Below are 26,702 nucleotides of genomic sequence, written 5' to 3'. Positions count from 1 at the left end.
TTGTAAGCCTTGTAGACTTTAGAGTATCACAGAGGAACTTCAGGTGGTCCACGAACCCATGAAATTTCATTGTAAAAATGTTTTTATATACCATGTGTATGTTTTTTGAATAAGGTCGTTCATCACTTTTGTTAAAGTTTCAAAGGAACCTGAAAGCCCCCTAAAATTTGGCATCACTGCCCATGTTCTCGTTCAATGTTTAAACTTGCTATGGAAAACACACACAACTCTTAGGTTCTTTTAGTGGCTTCAGCACACTGTTGGTTATGACTTTCTTGGTTACAGAACCAATCTGAATCATCTCAAGAAAAAGTTGGGGAGGACCAAGGAATCTATTTAAAGGAACTCAACACTGGAAGAAATCACCTAGTTAATGGAAGGGGCCCAAAATAGCACTGTCTCCTTCATAAATGCCATCTAAAGAAACTCCAGTATATGTGCTCAAAGATATATTTACATTGCAGAAATATTCATAACAGTGAAAATTTGGAGATAAATTAGATGTTTATAAGAATGGATAAATTATGATGAATCACTGATTTCTACTCCAGAAACCAATATTGCACTGGAGGTTAACTAAAAATTTTTTAAAATGGATTAAATTAGATCAACATATGAATAGAAAAATGCTATATTATTTAATATAGTGGACTAACATATATAAAATATGGTTAAAGTTAAAATAAACCAAATCTCTATGTGTCTGAATAACTCTAAAGCATAGCATTGAGTGGGAAGCAAAAACAAGTTGTAGAATAACATGCTTAATATCATATAGTTTGTACCACTTAAAACATGCAAAATTATGTTATGTAAAATTTACAGATACAAATACTTGCAACAAAGGAATAAAAACGCACTGGGAGGGGCGCCTGGGTGGCTCAGTGGGTTAAAGCCTCTGCTTTTGGCTCAGGTCATGATCCCAGGGTCCTGGCATCAAGCTGCTCACTGGGCTCTCTGCTCAGCAGGGAGCCTGCTTCCCTTCCTCTCTCTCTGCCTGCCTCTCTGCCTACTTGTGATCTCTGTCTGTCAAATAAATAAATAAAATCTTTAAAAAAAAAAAACCACTCCATAAACAAGTGAAACCATATGATACTTGACTCTCTCTGCTTGACTTATTTCACTCAGCATAATCTCTTCCAGTCCCGTCCATGTTGCTACAAAAGTTGGGTATTCGTCCTATAACAAACAATATGGAGGACAAGGGTAGATGGAGAGGAGAAGGGAGTTGAGGGAAATTGGAAGGGGAGGTGAACCGTGAGAGACTATGGACTCTGAAAAACAACCTGAGGATTTTGAAGGGGCGGGGGGTGGGAGGTTGGGGGAACCAGGTGGTGGGTACTAGAGAGGGCACGGATTGCATGGAGCACTGGGTGTGGTGAAAAAAACAATGAATACTGTTATGCTGAAAAGAAATAAAACATTAAAAAAAATAAAAATTAAAAATTAAAAAAAAAAACGCACTGGGAATCTTCCCCAAATTTAGATTTGTTTTACTCCTAGTGAAGAGAGAAGAGAAAGAAAACAAAGAGGAGTTCACAGGACATTCTAATTATATCGGTCTTAGATGACTTCTTTAAAATAAATCTGAGTTCAATATGGAAAAACCTTATGATGTGGCCAAGTTAAGTGGTGGATTTGTGGGTGTTTATTATATCATGCTATATTTTTCTATGTTTTGAAATGTTTCATAAATTTAAAAACTAGGAAATGTAAGGGGCACTAAAAACTCCATTAGCAGTGGCATAGACCACCCCCTGAACATAATTAACAGGAGCACAAAGGGAAGAAGAACTCATCATCACAAATCAGAAGCCCCATCATAAGGCTCCTTTTCAGAAACAGGACCCTCTCTCCTCAGAGGTGGATATCTGACAAGAGTACAGGGAGAGAGAGAAGGGACATTCACCAAAGAAAGGAGAAGAGAAGAGGGAAAAAAGACAGTATCTCTATGGCATTTTAGAAGATAAAAAAAAAAACACACAAACACACAGATAAGAATCTCCCTCTGTAAGAAGATCAAGATAGTAAATGAAGAAAAGGTCTTATTAAGTTTATAGTTCCTACCTGGTTCTGGCTTTCTCCCAGTTAGGCTAGGTAATTGCAAAAGATTCACCTGGTTTTATTACTGTCTCAGTCTCAGACAAAGGAAGATTCCTGAGTTTTTCTTATTACTGAACATTTTTATTATCAAGTAATTCCATTATTAAGGAGAAATTTCTGGGAGTGCCTGGGTGGCTCAGTTGTTTGGGGGTCAGTCCCTTGGTTTCAGCTCAGACCCTGATCTCAGGGTCTCAGGGTCCTGGTATTGAGCCCCGCATTGGGCTCCTGCTCAGAGGGGAGTCCCCAAGATTTTCTCCCTCAGTCCCTCCCCAACTGCTTGTGTGCACACATGTTTTCTCTCTCTCTCTCAATCAAATAAATAAATAAATCTTTTTAAAAAGAGAGAAATTTCTGGTGTCTTGGGAATTAGAAAAATGGAACTTAAGCTTATTTGTAGTATAATTTACCTCTAATCCCTCTAATCCACTCCTAATGATGGTTAGAATGGGAAAACAGAAACAGATTTTATTTCCTCATTTTAAACCTGTCCTTGAAAGTGTTCAAGTATTCTATTATAATAACATAAGAAATAAAAGTAAAAATTAAACCCACGTTTTGACCATTTGTATGTCATATGTTCTAACTTCTGTCCATATAGGATTTTGTTACATGCCAAAAATTTCCTTTAAAAATTACACAAAAATTGCAAAATAAACAACATGGCAAAAAAAATTCCTTGCCTTCAATGTCAAGCCTCTGAAAACTGTCAACTCCTAGCATGTTCATTAATGCCTATCTTTTCTAAAATATGCAAGTCAATATATCAAGAAAATAAACTTCAGAAAGTTTTTAGAAAACAAATTCTGAAGATTTTGCAGAATACTAAATTCTTTCATGGACAGTTCTAGATAACCAAGGAACATGGTGGCATATGCTATCAAATGAAGTACTAGTGAATGAAGACAAATTCAATTAGGGATTGGTATACTTTCAAGAAAGAATTCGTGCAATACAAAAGCAAATAAAGGAAAGATGGGATACAACATTTAGTGTGCAGTAACTTGTCCTGTTGAAAAGAAATGAAGCCTGTATGATTTATAAGTCGATTGCATTATATTGCCTGATACATTTAGTCTCAATTGCCACAAGCACTCCTAAGAACGTCGGCAGTGTAAAATACCTCCAATCCATAAAGGCTTGAGACCGACCAACAACCAATAACACTATAAGATTTTCCCTTTCCCTAATAACACTATTAGCCTCATAATCTGACTGAAAAGTCAAATTGTATCACCATGATTCCAAAGCCTGCTGTTCTATTTTTTTTTTTTTAATTCATTCCATCTAGCCAAAGAGCGTTTCTAAAGTTCTATATGCCAGGGCACTTGGAACACATTAATTCCATTAGCAGGCTATTTCAGGAAATAGTGAGCATATTTCTTGGAAACAAATACATGTGGTTAAAAAACAGCCTCAAAAAAAGTATGAGGTGAAAAACTGAAAACAAAGATGATTTTTAAATGCAATTAGAATTCTTTCCCATCACATATCAAAGGTGTCATAACTGCTTCTTGACTCAGAAGCTAGTGTTTTGGAGCTGGGTCTTTAAACCAAAAAACCTGTCTTGAGATGACACTATAAGGAGTCTATCTGCCTCTTAATCATAGGCAACTGCTAAATGAAGTGTATCTCTTTTCTCTGTTACATTACTATTGGCAACCAGATCCTTAGTAAGTGCCCAGAAATGTTTCCATGGTTACAAAAAGCATTCAGCATCCCTCTTGTTTTGGGCCAATTTAGCTTAAAATCTATTGTGGAGAAAAAATATGGCACATTAAGAAACATAAAATCAAGATACAATGTTATGAAAAGAATTCAAGGTTAAATGGGAAAAGCAGGCTTGACAAGGCTTTTTAAAAAGTGCATATAAATCACTGATTAAAATGCTGCCTTTTCCTAGTGTATCTCCAAATACATGTTTTCAATAGACTGCACAGCAGCCACGTACTGCAGCTGCCATGATCCGTTGGTGTAAAAGAAAAAATGAGAACATGGTGATAATTCTACCAAGCAGGTAGAATTCCCCCCCCAAAAAACCCCAATTGTTCAATAGTCATATAACTAAGAATCCAGTCCCTTATCCTGGTTTCAAAGGGTTCTCAGGGTAGGTTAATACTTTGAGAAAAGAGGAATAAGAGCTTTTGTTCACTCGTTATATGGTATCGGAAGCAAATTAATGGGCTATATCACATCAGGAAGAAAGACAAAGATGGAGGCTCCCTAGAAGCAACTTAGTAAAACTGCCCCACCTATAAAGTCATGAGTGAATTGGGCCAGTGTGACAGTCTCATTCTAGATCTCTGCTGCATTCCCCACTCCCACTGCCACCAACAGCCAGGATGTTAAAAACATTTGTACATCTTCTGGAACATATTAAACGAATCGTATAAACTTTTCAATAATCAGAAGGAGAGGCCCATGGCTTGTATTTGTGTATACTTACCTATTCCCTATAGTGCTTTGTACATGGTAGACAGTCAATAAACATTTGATTAAGTGAGAACAACCACTATACAAAACCTCTCATTTTAGAGAAATATTTCTCCCCATAACAATCTATAGATACATATCTCCCTTTACCATTTTCTATTGCTCTTATTTTCACTGTGAAATGGAGAGAAGTGGATTAGATTTAGTCATAATGTTGTTAAGGACTAATTTAAACACTTGCACTTTCAGGAAGATGAAATAGTTGTACTTTTCTCTATTCTTCCCCTGAGTACAACCAAAAATCCTAGACACTATATATGATACAAAGGTAAGCAGACCAAAAGGTACAGAGAAGATGGCAGACTGGCCAGGGACCATGAAATTCAAGGAACAATACCGTGGTGAGCTTTCTGGGCTCTTTTGCCACACATACCCCAGAGTGAAGCTGAAGAAACTGGCAATCCAGAAATTCCAACAAACACAGACAACAAAGGCCCCAAGGAAAGCCTACTCTCTTTATGCAAAGGGCCAAGGAAGGGGCAGTCTAGCAAAACAGAAAACTCTTAGACAATAAATGTTCTACTCTAGACAAACATAGACAAGCAGCACAGAGAAAAACAAACAAACTGTTCTCTACACCAGCCAAATCCAGATGAGGAGCCTAGACTTCCATCCTCACCAAGATGTAATGAGGTACCCCAGGCCCCCACCAGACGATGCCAGAGAAGGCAAAGTGGGGATCCAGGACTTTCATTTTGGATAGACAATAATGAGCATCCTCCACTTCTTCAGTGTTAGAATAGGCCACACAAGAAACCTGGACCCCCACCTGCAAGTATTGAGACATTCCTCCCCCTCCCAGCTTGGATGGTATCAGAGGAGCTCTAGTGGAGACAGAACTTTCACCATCACCTAACAGTAATAAGGCTACCCTCAACTCAGTGTTAGTGGAAACCACATGGAAAGATAGAACTCCCATCCCAACTCAACATTAATGAGGACCATCCTTTCAAGAAGGAAACCTGGACTTCTGCTTCCATTGTAATAAGCCAATGCACTATTGCTCTGTCAGAGCCCTGAGAAGACTCTAACAGAGTCTCTGAGATGCCTTTTGGATGACAACTATTTCTCTATTTTCATATTGTTTTAGACACTCTATCTTCTTATAAGTTACTACAGTAGCTCCCTAAGATAAATTCTTTCTCCCAAATTAGCTTCCAAACTGATGCTAGAGTTATCCTAAAACAAGGCTCCATTGGTGTAACTCAGGCTTATGATATTTTTGAGATTCCAACTGCTTACAAAATAAAAGCTAAATCCTTACCACAGAAAAACAAAGACCTTCCCATTTTCAACCTAAGATCTCCCTCATTTTCCATCCCTGAAAATGCTGGACTCATCCGCATGTCTGTATTCATGCCATTTCCTCCAAAAGGAATGCCTTTCTCCCTCCATTCACTGTTAACTTCTGACTCATGCTCAGAGTTTGCAGTACTACATCATCTGCTTTGTGGAAACTTTTGGGATCACCTCTGGCAAAATCATCTCAGAAGTTACCATATACATAACTGTTGTAACTTTATATAAATTTTTATAGGACTTATTACATACAACTATCTCTATGGAACTATGGAACTCATTACAAGAAAACTAATATCTTCTTTTTACATTAATATCCCAGCTCAAACATGCTACCCAATTAATAAGAATGTCCAATTCAATTTTAGAGTACAGTGTTAAGTGTGTAAGATCTAAGTTCTGGCTTCCACTTAGAATGTAGAACATTGGAAATAATACTCCCACTCTTTAAACAACAACAATAAAGTTTAGTTAATTTGTAAAATGACACATTCTCTTAAACTCATCAGAAACCTGAGGTCATAATGCAACCAACAAATCCAAAAGCTAAAAAAAAAAAAAAAGAAAAGAAAACTTTTTTAAGGGATAAAAAGGACTTGAGCATTTGCTTTCTGGGGCAGATGATGGATTTATACAAGACATTAAGAACAATTAAGTTAATATTTTCAAAAAATTTCTAAAGGCCAGGTATGGACCAGCACAAGAGTACAAAACCCAAAGGAGTCACAAATCCAAGGAAAATTGAAGCCCACTTAGAAGCTCTTCTCCACAAAACTCACCTGGTACTCACAATAAATACTAGGGGCAGGGCAAGAGTGAAGAAAGTTTCTCTCATAGTATAGTCTAGACGAGGGGGAGAGCAGATGGCTTAGGAAATGTAAGAAGTATCACTAAGATTCCTCTATTCTATTCCCATTATGGAATAAAAGCTATAAGCCACTGAGAGGGCAGCAAGTTTTGTCACCCCTAGACTACAGATAAAGATACATTAAGGTGAGTGAACAAAACAAAATAAAAACTTCCACCTTTGGGGGAGGGGCAGAAAGAAGTCTTGGGGTCATACCATTGGGGGGAGGGCAGGATTATTGAGCAAGCCCTAACCCTAGTACATAGGGACATAAGACCTGCCTAAAAGAGGCTGCTCTCTAATCGCAGAAAACAGAAACTTCCAACAAAACCACACCACATTAGCAAATACCAAATAATAGATTCAGAGATGGGCCCTTCCAGGAAAGGGACAAAAGCCTAAAAAGAGTACCTTTCTGAGGCACAGACAGAAAGAGGAGACTCAAAGTTGAAGATGGAGCAGATTTTGACAAAACTCTATAAAAAACAGGCCTCTACCCCAAACACAATGTAATAATTGAAAAATTTGAAGTCTACACAACACTGAGATTAATATAACAACAAAGCCCAAACCCAGATCAAATTCTGACTAAATTACCTCAACTTTCTCCCAGCTTTAGAAAGGGCTAACCTATTTCCAGACAGAAATACTATTTACATTGCCTAACTATCATGTCTGATTTTGAATAAAAAATTATAAGAAAAAAAACAGAAAGGAAAAATACACTGTCAATAGACAAAACGATCAGAAAAGCCAAACTCAGAGATGACACAGATGTTGGAACTATCAGACAGGAAATTTAAAATAACTATAATCAATATGTTCAAAGCCATAGTGAGAAAAGGGGGAAACATACATAAACTCATATGGAATTTCAGCAAAGAAGAATGAAATTATTTTTTAAAAGTCAAGTCAAAATGCCAGAAATAAAAAATATGTAGCAGAGATGAAGAATGCTTTCAATGGACTTATCATCAGCCTGATACAAAGAAAATATTAGTAAACTTGAAGAATATATGACATCATATTGTGCTACCTATACTGAAAGGTAAAAAAGAATGAAGGAAAGAGAACACTCAAGAGCTTTGGAATGATATCAAATGGTTTAATATTTGTATAACTGGAATATTAGAGAGATGAGCAAAAGAGAATATATTAGAAGCAATATTTGAAGAGATGGTGGCAAAGAACTTTCCAGAAGTAATGAAACTCATTAAACCACAGGTGCAAGAAGGTCAGAGAACACCAAGAAAAATGAATACCAGAACACACACACACATACACACGCGTGCGTGCACACACACACACACACACCCCTACATACAGCTGCTAGAAACCACAAATAAACACAAAATCTTGAATATATCCAGTAGAAAAAAGGCACATTACATGCAGAAGAATAAAAGTATGAATTAAAAAATACCTCTCATATGAAAACTATGCAAGCCGTAAGACAGTGAAATGGCAACCTTAAAGTGCTGGGGAAAAAAGTGTCAACTCAGAATTCCATACCTTGCTAAAATAGATTCAAAATAAATATTTTTTCAGACAAATAACTAAGATAACTCATTAGCAGCATGTATGCATAGGCCAAAGAGTTTCATAATTAGTTTCATAATTTAACTTATAAATGAGCTAAATATAATTCTTTTTTCATTTTAATCATTTAGAAAGACAACCAACTGTCTCTAGCAAAATAGCATCAATGTATTGAGTATATGTTTTATGTATAAAGGTAAAATATATCACAATAAAATGAAGGACCTGAAGGAGGAATTGGGAATACACTGTTGTAGCATCACCAAACTATACATAAAGCAGTAAAATATTATTTCAAGGCAGACTGCAATTAACAATATATGTTGCAAATCCTAGGATGACCATTTAACATTTTTTTTAAAAAGATAAACTTTTTAATTTAAAAAGAAGAGATAAATAATGAGCCCAGAGTAGAGATGAAACGGAATCTTAAAAATAAGTCAAAAGAAGACATGAAAAAAATAAGATAAAAGAGACAAAGAATAGATTGAAAAAATAGGGAATAATCTAACAAGATGATATTTTAATTCAACAATATCAATAATTACATTAAATATAAAGTTAAGACCAATTAAGAGTGAAAATTTCTCAGACTGGATTAAAAAAAAGACCCAATTTTATGCCATGTACAAGAATCTCAATATAAATATAAAGACAAATTTGAAGTTGATGAATAGGGGTCCCTAGGTGGTTCAGTTGGCCAAGTATCTGCCTTTGGCTTACATCTTAATCTTGGGATCCTGGGATTGAGCCCCATGTCAGCCTCCCTGCTCAGAGGAGTATCTGCTTCCCCCTCTCCCTCTGCCCTCCCCGATCTGCTTGTGTTCTCAGTCTCTCTCAAATAAATAAATAAAATTTTTAAATTTTTTTTTAAAAATAAAGTTAATGAATAGAAAAGAATATACCATGCCAACACTAATCAAAAGAAATCTGGAATAGCCATATTAATATCAAAATAGACTTTATGGATTAAAAAAGGTATATAACATAATGAGCAGGAGGCCAATTCATCAAGGAGACTCATATTGCTAATATGTGTATGGAATTAACAGCAGGGCTTCAAACTACATGAAGCAAAAATTGATAGAACTAGAAAGAGAAATAATCAAATCCATAAGAAGAATTAAAGACTGCAATGTTTTTCTCTCAGTAATTAACAGAACAAAATCAGTTGGTAAAATTACTAGTTAAAATAAGTATATAAAAAATCTGAAAAAACAGCCTCAAAAAACTTGATGTAATTTATAGAACACTGTGCCAAAAAACAGCAAAATACAGTCTTTTTCAAGTACACAGGAAATATCCAACAAGTCAGAACATATGCAGAATGATAAAACAAAACAATTTTAAAAAACCAAAATCATATAAAATATATATTTATACCATAACTGGACTAAGCTAGAAACTGGTTACAGAAGGTTATCTAAAATAGTCCTAATATTTGTAACATAACTAACATACTTTTAAATAAACCGTGCATCAAAGAGGAAGTAAAAAGGAAACTAGTTTTTAATAGAATGACAACATAATTTTGGTTGCTGATAAAAGTCAATGATATTTTTATGGTTTCACTTATTTGTGGAGCATAACAAATAACATGGAAGACATGGGGAGATGGAGAGGAGAAGGGAGTTGAGGGAAATTGGAAGGAAAGGAGAACCATGAGAGACTATGGACACTGAAAAACAACCTGAGGGTTTTGAAGGGGCGGGGGGTGGGAGATTGGGGGAACCAGGTGGTGGGTATTGGGGAGGGCACGTATTGCATGGAGCACTGGGTGTGGTGCAAAAACAATGAATACTGTTACACTGAAAAGAAATTAAAAAAAAAAAGTCAATGATATTTTTACATACTAGTAAGCAGCAGCTCCAAATTGAAAGTTATAAAAGTACTATTTACAATACAATCCAAGAAAAAGGAAATATTTAGGTATAAATCTAACAAAATATCTATGAGACCTTTATGTTAGAAACTACAAAACAAAACACACAGACAAAATCCAAGTACTAAATAAAGCAATATACCATGTTCATGAATTGAAAAACAAAAATTATTAACATGTCATTCTTTCCAAATTGATCTATGGATTCAACATAATTCCAATCAAATTCCCAGCATAATTTTTTAATCAAAAGTGTATTCTAAAGCTTACATGGAAAAGTGAATAAATTAGAAGAGTCAAAAACGGGACGCCTGCGTGGCTCAGTTGGTTAAGTCGCTGCCTTCGGCTCAGGTCATGATCCCAGCATCCTGGGATCCAGTCCCACATTGGGTTCCTTGCTCCACAGAGAACCTGCTTTTCTCGCTGCCTATGCCTGCCTCTCTGCCTGCTTGTGTGTACTCTCTCTCTCTCTCTGGCAAATAAATAAAATCTTAAAAAAAATAGTAAAAAAAGAGTCAAAACAATTTTTTTAATAATAAAGTTGTGGGGCTCACACTACTTGATTTTAAGAACTATTATACAGCTATAAGAATCACGACAGTGTGATACTGAAGAATACAAATATAGATTAATGGAAAAATACAGAGTCTAGCAATAGACCACACATATATAGATAATAGACCACACATATAGACAAAGATACATAATGGAAATGGGTAGTAATTTCTACCAAATGAGGTAGGAAAAGATTGAGCATGGATATTGAGGGTGGGAGGGTAACACCTTACTTACATCATTATAAAAAAATTACCTCAAAATGGATACCAAAATGGATAGCCCTAAATGTAAAATCTATAACTCTAAAAGTTCTAGAATCAAACAAGAAAAAATCTTTGTGATCCCAGGCTATATGAATATTTCTTAGATATGATAACAAAAGTACAATTCTTTTAAAAAATTGATGAGTTGGATTTCATGTAATTAAGAATCTCTGTTTTTTGAGAGACACTGTTAAAAGAATGAAAAGACAAGCCACAAAACTAGAAGAAAATATTTGCAAATCATAGACCAATAGAAAAGACCACAGAAAAGTAACTCATACTCAGAATAGAAACATAACTTTCAAATCTCAAAAATTAAAAAGACGATTCAATAAAAGTAGACAAAAGACTTGAAGACTTTACTAAAGAAACTACACAGATGATAAATAACTATGTGAAACGATGCTCAATGCCGTTAATTATGAGGGAAGTGCAAATTAAAATCAAAACAAGAGGTTAAAACCTATGAAAGGCCTGAGATTTTACCTTACTTGCAGAGCAACAAGTTAGCCCACTACTGTGTTATGGATGTTGGTGGAAGATGAAAGACTTCTGGTCAGAGACAAAGGACGGTTATTCCAGCACAACATACAATGTGAACACCACATTCACATCAGTCCCCCACTGTCCATAGTTGGGGATGATGCAGAGGCAGACACAGATAGATGCTGTACATGCAGTGGGTTTATGGCACAGCCAAGGAACACCAAGCTTGCAAAATCCCTTATCATTTGCAAGCAAATCTGCCTAAGCTTCACTCTGAAGAGACATTATCTTTATTAGACTGAGTGGCAAACACATCTTCTCTCTACTCTGAAGAGAGATGCTATCTCTATCTTCCAAGTTTCTTTGTCATACAAACATCCTTGAAAACATAGTCCAAAATACAAGGCTGTTTGTGGCTTTGCTCATAAGACATACAAAAATGCAAAAGACCAATGGAGAGTTATCTCTCGACATGAGCTTTCATTACACATCTATGAGAATGGCTTTAAAAAATTTTTATTTTAAAAAAACAGCTTCTAATTTCCTTGATGTGTTTTACTGTATCTCTACTTTCTATCTCATTGATCTCTGTTCTAATCGTGATTATTTCCCTTCTTGTATGTGAAGTTGGCTTAATTTGTTGTTGATTCTCCAGTTCTCTAAGGTGTAAAGAGAGCTGGTAACAGTGTGGAGATTCCTTGAGAAATTGAAAATAGAGCTACCTTATGACCCTGCAATTGCACTACTGGGTATTTACCCCAAGGATACAGATGTAGTGAAAAGAAGGGCCATCTGTACCCCAATATTCATAGCAGCAATGGCCATAGTTACCAAACTGTGGAAAGAATCAAGATGCCCTTCAACAGATGAATAGATAAAGAAGATATGGTCCATATATACAATGGAATATTATGCCTCCATCAGAAAGGACGAATACCCAACTTTTGTATCAACATGGATGGACTGGAAGAGATTATGCTGAGTGAAATAAGTCAAGCAGAGAGAGTCAATTATCATATGGTTTCACTTACTTGTGAAGCATAAGGAATAACATGGAGGACATTGAGAGATGGAGAGGAGAAGTGAGTTAGGGAAAATTGGAGTGGGAGACAAACCTTGAGAGCCTGTGGACTGTACTCTGAGAAACAAACTGATGGTTTTGGAGGGGACGGGGGGTGAGGGGTTAGGTGAGCCTGGTGGTGGGTATTATGGAGGGCATATATTGCGTGGAGCACTGGGTGTGGTGCATAAACAATGAATTTTGGAACATTAAAATAAATTAAATTTTAAAAAATTTATAATAACATTAATGCAAAGTGCTGATGAGGATATGAATGACCAAAAATCTCATACATTACTCTGAGGAATGCAAAATGGTACTTCAGAAAACTTTTTTTTTTATAAAATTATACCTATACCTCCCATGTGACCCAACAATTCCACTCCATGTATTTACTAGTTGAAGTAAAAACTTACATTTACACCGAAGACTGTTTTGCAAACGTTTATAGAAGCTTTATTTACATTGCTAAAACACGGAAACAACCCAAGTATTCCTCAACTGATGAACGGATCAACAAACAATGGTACATTCATGCCACGGAATACTACTCAGCAATTAAAAACAAAACAAAACAGTGAACTACTGAAACACACAGCAACACGGATGGATCTTAAATGCATTACTGTAAGTGCATTATAAAAGAAGCCAGACTCAAAAGGCTACCATCTGCATATTTCCATTTATATAGCATTCCGGAAAAGACAAAATGTAGAGAGAAAATATACCAGCAATTGCCAGGAGCTGGAGGTAGAAAAGAGAAATGAGTACAAAGGGACCTGGGGGAGTTTTTTGAGGTGATGGAACTATTTATACCTCGATCGTGGCAGTGGTTACAAGACTGTGTGTTAAAACTCACAGAACTGTATACTAATGGGAATGAATTTTATCACACGTAAATTATACCTTGAAAATGGGGGAGAAAAAAAAAGAGAAAGAATATGTAAAAATTCTAGAATAAGACACCCTGAGCTGTGCCTTTTTCTAAATCTGGATCTTGGGAATATTCTCAAACATTCTAAGCATCAGTCTTCTTAACTGTGAAGTGAGAAGAATAGTAGTATCTGCCTCTTAGAGTTGTTAGCTTTCTTTATTGCTGTTTTGTCATTAATTATTATTTGGTGTACTGCTATATACCTAACATTGTGTTTGATGTTAAGGATACAAAAATTAATCTATGGTACAGCCCCTGCCTTCCAAGAGGCTACAATCTAGTGAATAAACTTCCCCTGAATAAACAAATGAACAGTTGTTTTACTGTCATTGGATTAGCACAACAATTTAAAAAATTTTAAAAACCCAGTATTAAGCAAATATTAAACCAATTTCATGTTACTAATTTTAGATATAGTTCAACCTTAGCAAGAATTTTCTAAAATAGGCATAAAATTTTCAAGTCAAATCTAAGAAATCCTATTGGTTGCCCAGATATTTCTAGAATTATCTCTACAGATAATTTGTAAAGACTTGAAATTGCATGTATTTATAAGTTTATCAGATTCAGAAAGAATATCAGCCTACCCTGTTTTTACCAATTTATTCTAGCATTTCAACATTAATTTAAATAAGAGTACCAAGAAAGTACTATAAAAAGAAAATGAAATCATGTTTCCTCATTTTCTAAGGCTTCATGTATCTGGATGAAATGTTTCCCTAAAAAGATAAAGCTAAGAGGAATCACTGAAAATGGATGAAGAGGCTGTGAAGTATCCCAGAAAAGTCTGCTCCCTCCAAAAAGAAAAGAATTAATGACTTCAACTTTGTCACATAAAAGATCCAATAATCTTGGTGAGAGATGCATTACAACCACACATCACATACACACACCCAACACCCTTCTTGGCATATCAGCACCTGTGTCCCCTCAACCAAATTCAATGCCCTTGGTTCAGGCTTGAGCATTAGAATCCTAAAAAATTCATGCCAGGACATACTACAGCTACTTTTACAGAGTTGACTACATTTTTACTATATTCAAGATATCTGACAGGATAAAGCTCTAAAGACAGTTTGTTTTAAATGTGTCCTTTCCACTCAAGGCTTAAAGAAAATCAAGCTATTCTTATTTCAAAGATTTCCTATCTACTGTCATCTCACATCACGTCTCAGTGAAACACTGTGAAAAGTGTTCTTGGAGTGTTATCAACTAAAAATTTTGCAACAAGTATGGCTTTTTGCACAGGATTTCACACTGAATAATATAGTAACATCTAGAGACTCCTAACCTAGTGAAAAAAAGAGAACATTTTAAAAGATAATTTAAAAAGCATGACATATGCACAAGGGCTTCTCAAACAGAACATACAGACTTGTTTTCACCATTTTACTTGCTCTGAACAATTGTTCTGAAATATGGAACCCACAAATGTGGATCTCCCAAAGTTTTGTATGTTGAAAATATTCCTAGGGAGTACATCTCTCAATAAGAAGCTAGTATGTGGAAAGGTATAAGGAGAGAAAAAAAAATAAACTTCATATGATAACTAAAATAAAAAAATATATAATTAATAGAAATGTTCCTTGGAAGAACCCAGAGAACATGATCACTGGCTACCTTACCTTGCTTTTTTCCATTAACATTTTCTAAAATACCAGAGAGCTGGTTGTCAAAGCTGTGTTGAAGGTCACTCCTTTGCTTTTCAAGGTGATGTTCTTCCTCAGCAATAGAAGAAAGCACATGTGGTGGCTTTTGGTCATCAAGGGTCTGATTGGGCCACTGGGACATTATGGAACATGAGTCCTTTGCATGTTGCCTAAGTCTGGGGCTTGAACTTTGGGCAGAGTCCTGCAAATCACTATTACAACAGGAGAAATGATCCACTTCAAGAAACAAGGGATTTGCATCCTCTTGACGCCAATCATTGCCTTGTTCTTCATCTTCAAAGTAAGCTTCCTGAATATGAATATCATCTAAGTCCTGGTCTAGCTTGTCACTCAATTTAGAGTCTTGTTTGCTTACGTTAACCAGCGAAGCAGATAGCATATCTCCTGCTAGCTGGAGAGCTTCATAAACCCGAGATATCCAGGAAGAGAGAGGCTGGAAGAAGTTCTGAGCATCCTGAGACGCCATGGCCAAAACCATGGCCAGCTATCTGATGTCTACCAGTCCACTTGTTCAGCTCCTTCAGTACTCTGGGCTTAATGTGAACTACAGAATAAGCATGATGATAAATTAAATTGGAGGTCTCTTAATGGCTGTGAATAGTTCACTCTCAAAACTTCTCAGCTGAAACAGAGGAAAGAGATACTTATACCTATTACAGTAACAACCTCAGACCCATTACCAGATACCTATAATCAATGTCAAACAACATTCAGGATAAAAAGAGATCACCATTGAAATCTGAAAGTAGCTAAATAAAAATTACTGTGAAAGTCTAAATGTAGATTATTTCAATGCCTATTCACCTGCTCAGGCATGTGCAAAACTTCCATCGGCAGTAATGGGCTCTATTCATGTGGACTGAGAGAAGTCTATCCCCACAGACCATATTTAACAGTGTGAAAAGGATAAATGAATCTTCATTAAGAGGCAGTTGGATATGACATTTCAAAATACAAGGAAGGTTGGATGCTTCATCTACGAACCTGCAGATCCCAGTGAGCAGGCTAATAATCATCTCTGCTTCATGACACAAAGATTTATCCTTTCAAAGGAAATGTGTGCCTGGAATTAAAAAGCTTTTAGCAGATCTTAAAGTAAGATTTTATATTTTTATGCAATTTCTACAAATCATATCTATTCTTGGGGAGCAAAGAACCACAGAAAAACAGAGTGGCAAATGGAATATGCGGCTTACTGGAGACATGACCCTAGCATCTCGTTGCCTTTGATTGTGTTCCAACCTCCTGATGGCAATCCTCCACAACCTAGAAGACTCCTGAGAGACCCTCCTTCTCCCAAGATTCACAACTTGAAGGAGGCAGCTATAGGACTTTGACAGAGCAACAGAGCACAATGAAGATTCTAGAGCTGAACATCTATACTTTTATACGTATACACGTATACAAATATAGACATATATGCATTTGCATATGTATGTGTATTGTGTGTGAGTGTGCAGACCATACACACACACACACACACACACACACACACACACACACACACAAACATATATATGTCTTATTGCCCTTACAATGCTCATCAACAGCTCAGGATGAATGCTATAATGACCAGAGCCTAAATTCACTGCTTGCACTTAACTACCCCACCTCTTTATAGCAATAGCTTCTTTCTGACTCAGTCTACCAACACTCCTATATGTTTCAGTCTTCTTGTTCTCCAGCGACTGCAATTGATAGGATTGCCTACATTTTCCTAAAAATTTCTTCTTAGCTTTTTCAGGGGGCTTTTTAATAGCCATTCATATATATGTTGATTCATCAATAAACAAATATTAATAAATGCCTATTAAGTGCTGGGCACAATGCCAGTGTAAGGCAACCCTGAGCTCTGTCCCCATGGAGCCCATATCCAATTAAAGGGAAACTGAGGTCTCTGCACTTTCCCTTTATGCTAAATAATTTACGTGGCTGTCTTTCAGGCTCTTCCTTGTCTTTCCACCAACTGCATATATGTAACCACTCATTGTCCTATGGTTACTCCTCCTGCTCCTTCATACTCATCAGCTGGGACAGCTGACCCACCCATAAGTCTCAATACTTTTTTTAACTCCAAAATATATATCTCCAGCCCATAGTTCAATCCCTTTATATAGACGGATTTCTGGTTATTTAAGCTAGTGGTTCAGAAACTTTGCTAACAAAAAAAAACAGAGGCTCAGGTGGGTTGAAGGAATATGACTGCATCTTTTAATTTTTGTCAAGTTCCTCAGATGACTCTGACACACACCAAAGTTTGAGAAGTACTGATCTAAGAAAATAGCTACACTTGAATGTCTCACCAAAATCTCAAATTCAGCCATCAAAACCTAGCACATCACTTTTACAACTGCAAGTCTTCAACACTCAAGACTCACAATTGTGATTTTCCCTCTTCACCCTTGCCCCCTTCTATTCCTTCCATTCTAAGTTCTGCTATTTTTAGGGCTATGCCAACTCTTCTGTTGTGTTTTGTACTGTAATCACCTCTCCAACACTCTCATTTCCCCAGAAATTACATACCTAGCTGGTTCCCATCTCAAGTCCTCCCCAGACTCAATCCATCCTCTAGGTTTGCTCATCAGAACCTGATCTTCTAGTAGGTTTATTGCCTATCTCCTTCCCAGAATAGACGTTCCTGGAGGGCAGGAATTGTATGTTTTATTCTCGAGCTTATCCACAGTGCCTAGAATTATGCTAAGTATCTAGTCAATTCTCAATAAGTGAATTAATGAGTGCTATTTAATATTGTGTATAGAATAGTGTCTAGCATATAGTATGTACTCAAATTTGCTAAATTGATAAGCAGACCTCAGAATTGTTAAAAGACAGCTTAACATGACCACATAAAGCCCCTGTTTAGTAATATTAAAGTGTTCTTTCAGCATTTCTTCCACTCCATTTCATCACCCATGGATTTTTTGTTGTTGTTCGTTTTTTTCTCCACAAATACTGTGCTTAAAATGTGGTTCAGAGGATTGCAGACCTAGAAAGTTCCCTGAGAAATCCTTGGGTTTAGCTTCTACCACTGTCCTTTCGGTACTTCAAACTTTTTAAGACAGAAATTGCATATCTTCCTTAATAATCCTTTCTATTGTTTTATTATACAGAGAAAACTTTGTTTCCATATTCAATCTAAAACCCTTTAATTTAAGCCAGCATTTTCTTATCCAAACTTTGAACTAGTAAAAGGTCATGTCCTTGGTCTCATTTATCACTTTCTTCATGATCTCTGTCCATCAAAGCTTCATGGTAATTTTTCTAAAAAATAAAGCTTACATCACTCCCCTAGCTTAAAAAGAAAATCAAAAAAGAATGCCCACTCTGGTTTTCCTATTACTTATACTGCAGAATTTGAGCACTGGCAGTCCATCTGTCAAAATCACGATTCACTTATGTTTACTGACACAGAATTTTTTAAAAATTAATTTTGATGCCTCCAATTCACTACAATCCTCATCTCTCTCTGTTGTAAGTACCCACTTGCTTCATTCATTTCTGTGCAGTCTACCTGACCGCTGGAAGCATCTGAATTTTCAAGCCCTACATTATATGATAAAGTTCACATTCTTTACTATGGCATGCAAGAGGAGAGATGCTCAGAAAATGAACAATCAGCCCTGCCTAACCTTAGTGCTGGAGTGGTCCTAGAGGCCTCCTTCAAGCTGCCAACTCTTTAACTGCTGAATCACTGGGTGTGAGGGCTTCTGGGAGATGCAACAGAACAATAGAGGGGAAGGGGTCTCAGATCAGTGGCTATTTATCAACCAATTTGGAACTATTTCAACATTCTCACAACTCACAGAGCCTTGTCCTGACAGAATATCTAGCTCTGTATGAGCTGTTCCCAATAATACTGCTCCACAGTGACAACTTGGCCATTCTTCATCACCTCTCATTGTAAAGTGAGTGCCTGTCACACTCACTAACACACCAAGCATTTTTCATAGCAAATGTGCTCATCCCTGAGTTCTGTTTGCTCTGCCCAGATGCCTTCTCTCCCTACCTGCCTGGTAGATACTTAATAGTTCCTTACAATAACACTCCTATTGCCTATGTCAACTCTTCTACAGTCAAAGGTGTGGCCTCAGAGAGGCTTTAAATGTGCCTTTATAAGTTTTCTTCTCTTTTTTTAATTTAAATTCAATTAGCCAATGTATAGTACATCATTAGTTTTTGGTATAATGTTCAATGATTCATTAGTTGTGAATAACATGCGGTGCTCTAAGATAAAAGTTTTCACTGGCCATGGTAATTATTTGTCTATCCTCCTCTTCCAATGGACAGTGTTTAGACTTAATAACTATAGGACCCACATGGGATAAGGACCCTATCTAATGTTTGTTGAATGAATAAATGAATGAATGAATGGAAGTTACTAATGAATATTTTCTAAGCTAAGTAGCCCTGATCCCTTCATTTTTCTTTATCTGTAAAGTGGAGTTAACTCACTAGATGACCCCTAATAATTTCTTTCTGCTTTAAAACCCAAGAATTTACCAGTGTTGGGCAAAAAGTGTGTAATACTGAGGCTGGATATATTCAATATAAATAAAAGATTAAAAAGATACACCAATCTTTTCAGATTGGTTCTGTACTTTTGTCAATAACCATTTCATGGACCAACTGGAGAAGATCATGGAGTGATTGGAAAGAGGTCAAATATCAGTCTATATATGAAACAGTGTCCAATTGCTATATTCCAAAATACTAAAAAAGGAAGGGCAACCTAAAGCAGGAACCAGAAAAATTACTTAGTTTGCACCAGTGGAGACCTTTTATTTTAAACTAAAGCAGTCTGAAGCCAAAAGAGCTAAGTACTGACAGAATACCAGGGAGATAATTTTGTTGCTTAGATAAATTTCAACTTGCTTGGCAGAGCACCCCAAAGGTAATAGCAGATATATATCTGGTATCCTAGTTCTTCAGGAACTTTCTTACAGCTGAAAAGACAAAGTAGCTTCTGGTATTATAACAATAATTTTTTAAAAACATACAGGAAAAGAAAAATAGTAATGAAAAGACATCCCAGGTCCTTGGATTGGAAGGAAAAATACATGTAAGGTCTGTGGTAGCTGAGAAGGCTCACTATTTGAAATGAAAGTTCATGATATTTCATTATTATAAGTAGTACAAAAAAAAAAAAAAGCAAAAGGTAGGTGTGTGTATATTTGACATAAGAGTTCCTACCATAAACATAACTGAGGAAAGCTTACAACCTCTCACATTACTGAGAATAAACTAGCAATCTAATAAAGAATTAGTAACCACTAAGTCACAGGGGTAAATGATGCAGCATAAGGAATATAGTCAATAATATTGTAATAGTGTCAGGGTGACAGATGGTAGCTACACTTAGGTCTGAGGACAACATAACATAGAGAGAAGTTGAAACACTATGTTACACACCTGAAACTAAAATAACACTGTGTGTCAACTACATTCAAAAAATGTTTTTAAAAAGTATTAGTAACAACCAATAAATGAAGATGAAAGGAATGACATTGATATATTCCTAGGGGCTACACTACATTTCTTTAAATATCATTTTAATTAGAACACTATTTTAATTATAAAAGTATTTAATTAAGGTCATTTTAAACGTAGGAAATGACTGAACAGTAAACACTCAAGAGTTGTTTCTGTAGGGGGAAACTATCAAATTCCTGAGCCGTATGCTTTATCACATATTTTGATCATCCCCACCAACGGTAATTATGAACAGTAAAGATGTGATTCTATACTCACAATAATAATGCTCATGGTCTTTAAAGGCTATTAGTTAAGTCTTTCTAAACCCATTTTCTACCTGATGACAGATGCTTGGAAGAAGGGAAGAAAGTTATCATCTAAAAGAAGAAATACTGGCTTCTGGGAGATATGCCTTAAAAATGGATGTTATTTTGGTAAAAAATAAAGTGCAAGCCTGTATGCCTGTGTGATTTTTAAAGGAGTATGAGCTCCTTGAGAGAGTCAAACACATTCTGAAAGAAAAGGAAACATTTCCAATAATATGGTCCCCAGGTAACCAAGCCTCAAATCAAAATCTTATACAAGTCCATCTACTGAAGTGTGTTAATGTTTAGCAATTTTTAAAGGAGAAATCACCTTGGAAAATCTATTCTTCTTATTCTCTACCAATATCTATAGGGCAGTCATAAGTACAAGTCAAGAATACTGGGTGTGGGGATGGGTGAAATAGATAAAGAGGATTAAGGCTATGAACTTCCAATTATAAAATGAGTAAGTTACAGGGATGAGAAGTACAGCATAGAGAATATAGTCAATATTGTAATAGCGTTGTACGGTGACAGATGGTAATGACACCCACCATGATAAGCAGTGCATAATGTACAGAATTATTGAATCACTATGTTGTATATCTGAAATTAATATAACAGTGTTTGGCAACTATACTTCTATAATAAAAAAATTATATAAAAAAGAATACTGGGTTGGGGTGCCTGGGTGGCTCAGTGGGTTAAAGCCTCTGCCTTCAGCTCAGGTCATGATCCCAGGGTCCTGGGATGGAGCCCCACATTGGGCTCTCTACTCAGCTGAGAGCCTGCTTCCTCCTCTCTCTGCCTGCCACTCTGCCTACTTGTGATCTCTGTCTGTCAAATAAGTAAAATCTTAAAAAAAAAAAAAAAGATACTGGGTTAATTTGAAGTGTCTTCTAGTAGTTACCAGTTAACTTTCTTGTGTCATCAATTAAATGTGGGTTACTTATCACTGACTTCTTAGAGAGGTTGTAAGGCTAATTAAGTCTATGATTTTTATGAAAATTATCATGTCTTTCAGAGAAAGGCATCTTGTATCACCTAGTGTGAACAGGAAGGTTTAGAAACATGAATAACTCATGGAGTCAAAGCAAGAACTATAAAATGGGCTGTAATACATCTTCAATATGATTCAAAAGAGACTACAGGTGTTTTCTGTTAGGAGAAAATTTGTTATGTGGGTAGGAATATGTGTCACTGAAATGAAATATCTTTTGTAGCATTTATCAAAATGTGTTCTAAAGGCTGGAATCTTAAATATAAAAATGGACTACTGAAGACTATTTATGTCAACAATATGGATAAAATACAGCCATATTTTCATTGTTAGGGCATGTGCAATACAACAGACCATTTACCATTAGGCTTCAAGTGGGGGAGAGGGAAGGCAACTAGTGTAAATCTAAATGTGAAATTGTCCTATAATCAAAACATACTTTCATCTGAGAAAAATGAGACAACATGAAGAAGAACAGTAGCAATGGCCTTGGAATCACACAAAACAAGGCTCAGTGTTGGATAATCTCTCACTTATGCCACAGCATGGGGCAAATCACATTACCTGTGTGCAGCTAAATGTCTTTATCTACAGTATGGGGGGCACCACCCTCTGTTTTACAATTCACAGTGGCAATTAGATTACACAATGTTTCTAAAGCACCAAGAATAGAGTCCATTACCTAATAGGCCCTGAATATCAGCTACTCATTACTAAACCCAAACTTGTGACATTTTAAAAGGTGAAAGCCAAAATGTGGAAAGAGCCAAGATGCTCTTCAACAGACGAATGGATAAAAAAGATGTGGTCAATATACACAATGGAATATTACTCAGCCATCAGAAAAGATGAATACCCAACTTTTACATCAACATGGATGAGACTGGAGGAGATTGTGCTGAGGGAACTAAGTATAACAGAGAGTCAATTATCATATGGTTTCACTTATTTGTGGAGCATAAGGAAAAACATGGAAGACATTAGAAGAAGGAAAGGAAAAGTGAATTGGGGGAAATTGGAGAGAGAGAAGAATCATGAGAGACTATGGACTCCAGAAACAAACTGAGGGTTTTAGAAGGGAGGGGGATGGGGTAATGGGTTAGCCCAGTGATGGGTATTAAGGAGGGCACAGATTGCATGGAATACTGGGTGTTATACGCAAACAATGAATCATGGAACACTACATCAAAAACTAATGATCGACTGTATGGTGACTAACATAACATAATATTTAAAAAAAAATTTTTTAAAAGGTGAAAACAAATTAAACTCTTGTAATCCCTCCCATAATATGCTAAGACCCCAGAAATATGATCTTATCATTATAGCTAACATTTGCCACTTTGCAGCATGCATGTTTTTTGACAACTTCTTTGAATAAAAACTCTTTGTGAAAGATATTAGCCTTCCCATTTTATAGTTGAAAAAAACTGAAGCTCAGAAAGGGCAAGTGATTTGCCCCCCAAGTTTCATATCAATAATAAAGAATGGAGCTAGTATTCCAATTCTCCTTTGATTTCCAAATTCTTGCTTTAACCCCTATTCCAAATCTTCATAAAATACCAGTAAGAGGTCAGAGGAGGGGGAAGATGGTGGAGAAGTAGGAGACCCTATTTCAACTGGTCCCCTAAAGTGAGCTATCTACCAGAACACTCTGAACATCCATGAAATCAGCCTGAGATTTAAGATTATACACTTCTGGATCTCTATGGGGGCAGAAGACATCAGTGGAGAGGATGCAACTTGCTTAGATCATGGTTGATATATTCAGCTATACATCCCCTCAGCCACCTCTCACCAAAATGACTAGGAGAAGGAACACCAACAGAGAAAAAATTCAGAGACTGTGCCCTCTGCCACTGAACTACTGGATATGGATATTGGATATGGACACAAACAGTATGTTGGTAAAAATTATCCAGGCATTGGCTAGGTTGGAAAAGGCCATTAGTGACAACATAGAATCTCTAAGGGTGGAAGTAAGAGCTGATCTGGCAGGAGTTAAAAATGCTATCAGTGAGATCCAATCTAATCTAACAGCTAGGGTAACCAATGCAGAAGATAGAATTAGTGATCTAGAAGACAAACTGACAGAAAAGAAGTATCAGGAGGAGGCCTGGAACAAACATCTTAGGAACCATGAAAACAGAATTAGAGAAATAAATGACACCATGAAACATCCCAACGTCAGAATTATTGGGATCCCTGAGAGGGTGGAGGAAGAGAGAAGACTAGAAGATATAGTTGGAAAAAATTCTGGATGAAAATTTCCCCAATCTGGGGAATGGAACAAGTGTTCATGTCCTAGAGGCAGAAAAGACACCCTCCAAGATCAACAAGTCTAGAAAAATATCCAGACACTTAATTGTGAAATTCATGAATCATAATTTTAGACACAGGGTCTTTTTTTTTTTTTTTAAGATTTTATTTATTTATTTGGCAGTGAGAGAGAACAGGAGAGGGAAGAAGGTCAGAGGGAGAAGCAGACTCCCCATGGAGCTGGGAGCCCAATGCAGGACTCAATCCTGGGACTCCAGGATCATGACCTGAGCCAAAGGCAGTTGCTTAACCAACTGAGGCACACAGGCGCCACAGACAGGAGGTCTTAAGGGCAGCTAGTGGGAAGATATTCCTTATGTACAGAGGAAGGACCACCAGAATAATGTCAGACTTGTCCACAGAAACCTGGCAAGCCAGAAAGGGTTGGCAAGACATATTCAGGGCACTGAAGAACATGAAGAATACCTTATCCAGCAAGCCTGACATTCAAAATGGATGGAGAGATAAAAACTTCCAAGACCGGCAAGGTTTAAAAGAGTATGTGACCACCAAGCTGGCACTACAAGAAATATTAAGGAGGTTCTATAAAAGAAGAAAGAACCCAAGAGTGACATAGAACAGAAATTTACAGAGACAATCTATAGAAACAAGGACTTCACAGGCAATATGATGTCAACAAAAACATACCTTTCAATAATCACTCTCAACGTGAACGGCCTAAATGCTCCCATAAAATGGCACAGAGTTGCAGACGGGATAAAATGACAGAACCTGTCCATATGCTGTCTACAAGGGACACATTTGGAACATAAAGATACATCCAGACTGAAACTGAAGGGATGGAGAAGCTTCTTTCATGCCAACAGGCCTCAAAAGAAAGCTGGGGTAGTGATTCTCATATCAGATAAATTATCATATCAGATAAAAAATATCATTTTAAACTAAAGACTGTAGTCAGAGATACAGAAGGACACTACATCATTCGTAAAGGGTCTATCCACCAAGAAGATCTAACAATTGTAAATATTTTGCCCCCAATATGGGAGCAGCCAACTACATGAGCCAATTGTTAATCAAAATAAAGAGCCATATTGATATGAATACATTAATTGTAGGGGATCTTAACACGCCACTCTCAGTAACAGACAGATCATCCAAGCAGAAAAATCAACAAAGAAACAAGAGCTTTGAATGACACACTGGATCAGATGGATCTCATAGATATATATAGAACATTCCACCCTAAAACAACAGAATACTCATTCTTCTCAAGTGCACATGGAACTTTCTCCAGAATAGACTACATATGAAGTCAAATATCAGGGCTCAACTGATCCCAAAAGATTGAAATTATTCCCTGCATATTCTCAGACCACAATGCTTTGAAACTGGAACTCAACCACAAGAAAAAGTTTGGAAGGAATTCAAATACTTGGACACTAAAGACCATCCTGCTCAAGAATATTTGGATCAACCAGGAAATAAAAGAAGAACTTAAACAATTCATGGAAACCAATGAGAATGAAGATACATCGGTCCAAAACCTATGGGATACAGCAAAGGCAGTCCTAAGGGGGAAATACATAGCCATCCAAGCCTCACTCAAAAAAATTGAAAAATCCAAAATACACCAACTCTCTTTATACCTTAAAGAACTGGAAAATCAACAAATTAATCCAACCCTACACACAAGAAAGGAAATAATCAAGATTAGAGGAGAGATCAATGAGTTAGAAACTAGACATACAGCAGAACACATCAATAAAACTAGAAGCTGGTTCTTTGAAAGAGTCAATAAGTCAAATGGGCAGTGGTTTATTGATAAATCACTGGTCAAACTAATCAAAAAGAAAAGAGAGAGCTCTCAAACTAATAAAATTATGAATGCAAGGGGAGAGATCACAACTAACACCAAGGAAATAGAAACAATCATCAGAAATTACTATCGATAGTTATATGCCAATAAGTTAAGCAACTAGAAGAAATGGATGCATTCCTGGAAACTTATAAATTTCCAAGACTGAAACAGGAAGAAATAGACAACCTGAATATCTAGTAACAAGATAGAAACAGTGACCAAAAACCTCCCCCAAAACAAAAGCCCAGGACCTGACGGATTCCCTGGGGAATTCTACCAAACATTCAAAGAAGAAATAATACCTATTCTCCTGAAGCTGTTTCAAAAAATAGAAACAGAAGGAAAATTTCCAGACTCTTTCTATGAAGCCAGCATTACCTTGATCCCCAAACCAGGCAAAGACCTCATCAAAAAGGAGAATTTCAGACCAATATTCCTGATGAATATGGATGCCAAGATTCTCAACAAGATCCTAGCTAATAAGATCCAACAGTACATTAAAAGATTATCCACCATGACCAGGTGGTATTTACCACTGGGATGCAAGGGTGGTTAAACATTCAGAAATCAATCAATGTGGTAGAACATATCAATAAGAGAAGAGAGAAGAACCACATGGTCCTCTCAATTGATGCAGAAAAAAGCATTTGACAAAA

General features: G+C 36.5%; 1 protein-coding gene across 1 annotated transcript in view; it reads right to left on the bottom strand.

Annotated features, from left to right (window-relative positions):
- The window catches only part of SYT16 (synaptotagmin 16), a gene marked incomplete at both ends in the record, with an annotated part of 101,195 nt that extends 85,586 nt beyond the window's left edge, over positions 1-15,609 (bottom strand). The window contains one exon of the mRNA XM_080808664.1: positions 15,087-15,609. Coding sequence (XP_080664790.1) covers positions 15,087-15,609 — 523 coding nt within the window. The remainder of the gene's footprint in view (positions 1-15,086) is intronic.
- Between the last annotated feature and the right edge of the window lie 11,093 nt (positions 15,610-26,702).

Source organism: Martes martes, assembly GCF_963455335.1.
Source record: "Martes martes genome assembly, chromosome: 7".
Lineage (NCBI taxonomy): Eukaryota > Metazoa > Chordata > Mammalia > Carnivora > Mustelidae > Martes > Martes martes.
Note: the sequence above shows the minus strand (reverse complement) of the source record. Positions and strands in the feature narration are given on the sequence as shown.